Genomic DNA, 6340 nt, shown 5'->3' with positions numbered 1-6340 from the left:
CAAACAACAACTAGATTCACTGTCTTTTTTATGTAGAATAAGATTATCTTCAATGTTATTAATTCATTCATTTTCATCATTAATTCTTCAGGTTATAACCAATGCAAGACTATACACAGGCCCCGCCGCAGGGGGCGCAATGCACTTACACACTGAGAGAGAGAGAGAAGAGAGAGAGAGAGAGAAAGAGAGAGAGAGAGAAACAGAGAGAGAGAGAAACAGAGAGAGAGAGAAACAGAGAGAGAGAGAGAAACAGAGAGAGAGAGAAACAGAGAGAGAGAAAACAGAGAGAGAGAAAACAGAGAGAGAGAGAAAGAGAGAGAGCTCACAATGGTCAATAAGTGCACAAAAATCTATTTTCTCTTGAATCTGAGGTTAAAAACATGACCAGACGTTCATTGTCAGGCAATGAAATGATAAATACTGTTACTGTAAAACTAGACCCTTAAAAATACTGACTGCTGCAGCCGAGGTTCACTTGGACCGGGCCGAGTCTGCAGGAGTCCAACTCCAGCTGCGTCCGCACTACCGGCCCGGTTCCGACCCAAACACGGAGCCCAGCGCCGGCTCGGCCCGGCCGGGTCTCCAACGGTCCCGGGATCAGAATGATGGACATCAAATTTGCTCTGAAAGCGTTTTATTTGTTTTTGGTCTGAGATCCTGAGGTGGTTGAGCCGGATCGGACCGGACCGAGCCAGACCCGGTTCTGTGTGGGCGCAGCTTTCTGCAGAGCGGAGGCCCAGGACATTGGGACTGGGCCTCCTCCTCCAGACTCTGGGCCGACAGGAAGTGGACCTCCCGGCCGCCGGCCTCCACCGTCTCACATAAACGTTTATCTTTGTACAGAGTTGATGCAGGAGCGGCACGACGCGGCGCGACGCGGCGCGGCGCGACACGACGCACCGCGACACGGAAACAAAAAGAAAATCACATCATTTCTAATTAAATAGCTTCACATTTAAAAAGTTTCAAAGTTGATAATAAAATAGTGAGATGTCATCAGTGAAAAGCAAAAGAGAACTATGGCTCAGAGTGACGGTGGTGTGTGTGTGTGTGTGTGTGTGTGTGTGTGTGTGTGTGTGTGTGTGTGTGTGTGTGTGTGTGTGTGTGTGTGTGTGACCAAATCAAACTGACGTCATCACCTTCCTCTTTCTGAACACAAACTGAAAATGCGAAGGCTGCATGCAAACTTGCATCAAGCTTTGAAACGTGATTCAAACATCAAAACAGTAAAAAACAAAATGCAGGAACCTCAGAAAAAAGAACCAAACGGGGAAAATCAAGAACAGCAGGAAGTACAAAACACTGTGGTCCTCCAGGCCAGCAGAGGGAGCCGGCCTCCAGGTCATCCGCAACCAGAGACAAGATGTACAGCATAAAGTTGCAGGAGTAAAGAAAATCTGCATTATCCTTCCTGTATTTATAATACTAAAGAAAAGCAGCAGATTTTCGTAATGTTCAGACTCCCCCTGGTGGCCTGGAGGACCAGCGGTTAGTAGAGCAAGTTTTAGGGTTTGTACTTGCTGTTTTTGCTAATTGCAACATTTGAGCTTTTGCTTCTGTTTCCTGCGTGTGCAGAGTTTTTCTGTTTCTTTTATTCTTTTTTTTTTGAGTTTGCATCGTTTTAGTGCTTGCAGCTCGTTTCGCCGCCCGTTCGCCAATCAGAACCCAAACTGGCTCATCTCTACTGGCAGATAGAGACTCATCACCGTCCCGAACGAAGCCAAAACAGCCGCAAAACCAAAACCAAATTCTTCTATCTAGTCTGAGGAGCTGAAAAACGCTGCATCTCACAGAGACTGAGCGACTCTGGACAAATTTAATGCGAAGTTGATTTAAAGTCAAAATCTCAAACATCTGGTTCTATGTGAAGCTTCGCAAAGCAGCCGGCTGGTCCCACATCATCCAGATTACAGCTTTCCAGCTCTGAAGCACCTGAGGAGATTATGTAAGACACCAAAGAAGTAATAAAACCACAAAAAGCCGCAGTAGAGCAAATCATTCCTGAACACGCAGCTCATTCACTGTTTCATCGCCGTTTTCTCTAAGACTCAGCAGCGCCCCCTGCAGGAACCCGAAGAAGCTGGCTCAGGCCTCGGATCGTCTCCTGGTGACGTGCTCACTGTTCGCATCGTGGTTTTCTAACTTACTGAGGACATTTGGTCACATTCGGGCTGGTTGAGAACGGAAGAAACCGTGACAACAGAAAGAAGCTGTGTGTGTGTGTGTGTGTGTGTGTGTGTGTGTGTGTGTGTGTGTGTGTGTGTGTGTGTGTGTGTGTGTGTGTGTGTGTGTGTGTGTGCGTGCGGGGGGTGGTGTGCAGAACCACTGAAATACAGACTCATTACATGAACTCATGTGACATAAACCCTATTCCCAGCTGACCCCTGACCTCCCACTTAAATACCCTCAGTGCTAAAATTACACATAAATAATCAAAAATCCCCCAAAGTGATAAAATCATGAGGAAAACAGACGGATGAGAACAGGACAAAAAGACTTTGTGCTGCTAAGATTTGCTGTCTCTAAAGACAACGACGAGTTTTTACAGTCCAGGGGAAACGGGGCGGGGAGGGGCGCCAGCTTCACTGGAGCTTTTTAAAATCCTTTATTTGTCTTTTGCTCAATAGTTTCTCTGAATGAAGCAACAATTTGGGCCTTTATTGTCGTTGTTTTGCTGGTTTTCCATTAGAAGGTTCAAGAATTTAAGGAGCAACCAGTGAAACTGGACTTCAGGGGAACCGGACGGTGGGGCAACAGGTTGGGGAGGGGGAGTTGGCAAAGCGACCCATCTGCACCCAGCAGGCACAAATTTACTCTGGACCTTTTTCTCTGCAACACCGCCATCATAGTGTGGTGAGAGGAACGACACAGCATGACACCACCGAACGACACTGCCTGCACAACACCGACCATTCAGTCACATCGACGTGTGTGTGTGTGTGTGTGTGTGGGGTGTGTGTGTGTGTGTGTGTGTGTGTGTGTGTGTGTGTGTGGGGGTGTGTGTGTGTGTGTGTGTGTGTGCGCGCTGCAGGTTAAAGGAAGGGGCTGTTATTTACTGATGAGCCCCTGGACACCACTCTCATCTCCGTCTCTGCCGGGATCCTCGGCTTTAGAACTAACTTTGCGCTCCGGCTCTTTGGGTCGCCGGTTCTGGTTTGTTTCGTTGGTTTCTGTAAATCTTATGCTGTAAGAATTGCTCTGCCGTTCAGGCTGCTAAACGTTGGGATCTTTAGAAGGTTCAGCTGATTTTATTTGTTCAAGGTCAAAGGTTAAAGGTTCCACTCAGGACAAACAGAAGCACCAGAGCCACTGATCTGCAGACACGAGGATGATGATGGTGTCGGAGTTTTCATCTTTTCTTTCTGTGTTTTTCTCCTGTCTGATGGATTTATGATGTCCTCAGGCTTGTATCAGCCACTGTGTGTGTGTGTGTGTGTGTGTGTGTGTGTGTGTGTGTGTGTGTGTGTGTGTGTGTGTGTGTCTGACAGGTAAGTGTGTGTTGTTTCCGGGTGGCTCTGGATTTATGTGTAGGCATTGAGGCGTTCTTTGGAGCGCGTGGAGTGGATGTCATGCAGCTCCTGCTCCTCCTTCGACTTTATGTCTTCGTACTTCTGCATCCGGCTGGCGTCCTTCAGGTAGCCCCAGTTAGCGGCCAGCGCCATCAGGAAGTGGACCTGAGGGACGGACACAGACACATCCAGATTAACGAATCATTCCCACCAGCTCTGTTCAGTCCGCTTTGACCCGACTCCAGTCCATGTTTCTAGTCAAAGTCCGGTTCAGTTGGTGAGGTGTGAACGCTAAATGACCTCTGACCTTTGGTCTTCCAGATCTGGGTTCGGTTTGAATGTGAACACCAAGTGGATCAGAGACCGCTCTAAAAGCAGGATGTGAACTGCAGAGCAGGGCATTCTGGGTAAATATAACCAAAGCTAACATTAGCCTAGCACTAGCAGCAGAAATGGCGTCTTTAGCCAAAGACTAAAGAGAAATCCTTCAACCACCAACATCTGGTGAAGAAGTGTCTCCAGCTGTTGTTGGATGGCAGGCGGGCGTCCAGCCTGGACCGGGTCACCAGTCCAGGCTGGTCCCGGGTCACACAGAGACCCTGATGACAGACGACCTGCACATGCAGAACGACCCGAGCAAACAACCAAACCTTCCAAGCTACCAACTACGCTGCTGCAGCTCATAAAAACTACGCTCACAGTCTCAGAGTTTAGATCCAATGAGGCTCAAAGCAAATGGCCGACAGTGACTCAACTGGGTTCTGCAGAACCCAGTTGAGTTTCTCAGCCAATCAGATCAGAGTATGTTTGTTCTCACCATGGCAATGACGGCGGCTCCGGCTCCTGCCAGCGCACACACAAACAGATGGAAGGTCAGGTCCAGCTGAAACAGAAAACCAGAGTCAGACCGGATCTGCAGCGCCTCAGGTCCGGTCCGGTTTGGTCCGGAGCTGCTCACCTCATTAGAGTCGCACATGTTCAGGAACTTCTCAGAGCCCATGCACACCTTCCTCTCCTCCGAGATGGTCACTGCTCCTGAAAGCAAAATACAAAAACGTCACCAAACACACGAGCTGGAGCAGCTACTGGGGGCCCGACAGGGGCCCGGGTACCAGGACGGGTCCAGTACCGGGAGGGGCCCAGTACGGGGAGGGGCCCGGGTACCAGGAGGGGCCTGGGTACCGGTACCAGCTCTTCCTGGCAGTCACAGACTGCCCTCACCATGAGAACAGTGTTTCTGTCTGCAGTTGCAAATGTTGGGCAGCAGATGGCAGCAGTGCTGGAGTTGCTGCTTATTGTGGACAAGCAGCAGAACAACATGGAGGATGGAGCAAAGATTACATCATATGAAACAATTCCGGATCACTGCCGACTGGGCCCGAGATAACAGAACCAGAACCAGGACTCAGTACTTCTGTCTGCTGGTTCACTGATCAGTTTTCATTAGTCTTTCTAATTGACGTTCTGCTCCTCCAACCCAACTCTAGACACACACACACACACACACGCATACACACACACACACACACACACACACACACACACACACACACACACACACATACACACACACGCACATGCACACACACATACACACACACGCACATGCACACACACACACACGCACACACACACACATACACACACACACACACACACGCACACACACACACACACACACACACACACACACACACACACACACATAGCATGAAGCACTTTGAGTTTTCCGGGCTGGATCAGGTGCTCTACTGGTACCGGTAGTTCCAGGTAGTTCCAGGTAGTTCCAGGTAGTTCCAGGTACAGATGCAGGTCAGTGTAGCTCTGGGTTGGTGGTTCTGGTGCTACTCACCGAACTGGCGCAGGTCGAGGCAGAGGTTGGCTCCCTCCACTGAGGTGGCGTTCTTACACATGGACCAGACGTTGTAGTACATGAAGACCGGGAGGCTGGTGAACGCCGTGACGCCGAGCCACACCAGGAAGAACAGGTAGGCCAGAACCATGAGCTGCCAGACAGAAGCAGTGGAGTCAGAGAGACCAGACGGAGCGTCTTTACCGTGGGAACAGAGATTTTATCTGGCGCAGCTTTTAAATGTAGAAAGCTTTAATTACTTTAACCTAAGCACAGACATGCAGCATGGAGCTTTTGTAAAATATATTTTTTAGATTTTTGTTGAAATTTTCTGCATGTCATGACAGTTTGTTGTGAGATAATCTATGAAAAATTAAGTTGCTCTGCCTTCCCAGTGGTAACTAGAAACCCAATCACAGCCAAGAGGCGGGTCTCATGGCTGTCAATCACAATTACTTTTGGTGCTGCTCATTCCTCTGCTCTCTGCTATGCTCCAGCTGCCATGAATGCTAAGGCCAGTTAGCATAGCCAATGTTGACAGTGGATAAACGGTTTCCCTGTAACAGTGAGTTGTTTCTCCACGTTTAGCACATTCAGCAGTGATTGATTGATTGACAGCCATAAGATTTCTCTGTTGTTGTTGTTTTCAGTTTTATTTCTCTGAAACATCACGTAGTTCCAGGTTTCCTTACGAAAGCAGTCAGGCAGCGTCCGCAGGCGGTGATCTTGAACTCTCCGTACAGATCCCTGATGGCGCCGGTGGTGAAGAAGCCCTCCACCAGCAGCAGCACTCCGAACACGAAGAAACCGGCGGCGAGGCCGTAGATGATGTACTTCAGGATGTCGATGCTGAGGAGAGAGCGACACGCCGCTGTTTATCTGTCCGGACGACGGCGGACATGTTGGGAGGCGTCTGAACCTCAGGTTTTATTTCACACATTGAGCATTTCAGCTTTAAAGGATCTTGTGAACTGAA

At 49.1% G+C, this 6340-nt stretch overlaps 1 protein-coding gene across 1 annotated transcript in view; it reads right to left on the bottom strand.

Annotated features, from left to right (window-relative positions):
* Positions 1 to 1592: 1592 nt before the first annotated feature.
* LOC129357902 (neuronal membrane glycoprotein M6-a-like) overlaps positions 1593 to 6340 on the bottom strand; it is an 8603-nt gene continuing 3855 nt past the window's right edge. Inside the window, exons 3-7 of the mRNA XM_055026849.1 lie at positions 6057 to 6213; positions 5365 to 5518; positions 4471 to 4547; positions 4330 to 4395; positions 1593 to 3677 (exon numbers count right to left, since the gene is read on the bottom strand). Coding sequence (XP_054882824.1) covers positions 3525 to 3677; positions 4330 to 4395; positions 4471 to 4547; positions 5365 to 5518; positions 6057 to 6213 — 607 coding nt within the window. The 3' untranslated portion in view covers positions 1593 to 3524. The remainder of the gene's footprint in view (positions 3678 to 4329; positions 4396 to 4470; positions 4548 to 5364; positions 5519 to 6056; positions 6214 to 6340) is intronic.

This window comes from Poeciliopsis prolifica, unplaced genomic scaffold (genome assembly GCF_027474105.1).
Source record: "Poeciliopsis prolifica strain line A6 unplaced genomic scaffold, Auburn_PproV2 SCAFFOLD335, whole genome shotgun sequence".
Taxonomy (NCBI): domain Eukaryota; kingdom Metazoa; phylum Chordata; class Actinopteri; order Cyprinodontiformes; family Poeciliidae; genus Poeciliopsis; species Poeciliopsis prolifica.
This window is presented reverse-complemented; position numbering and strand designations above follow the sequence as displayed.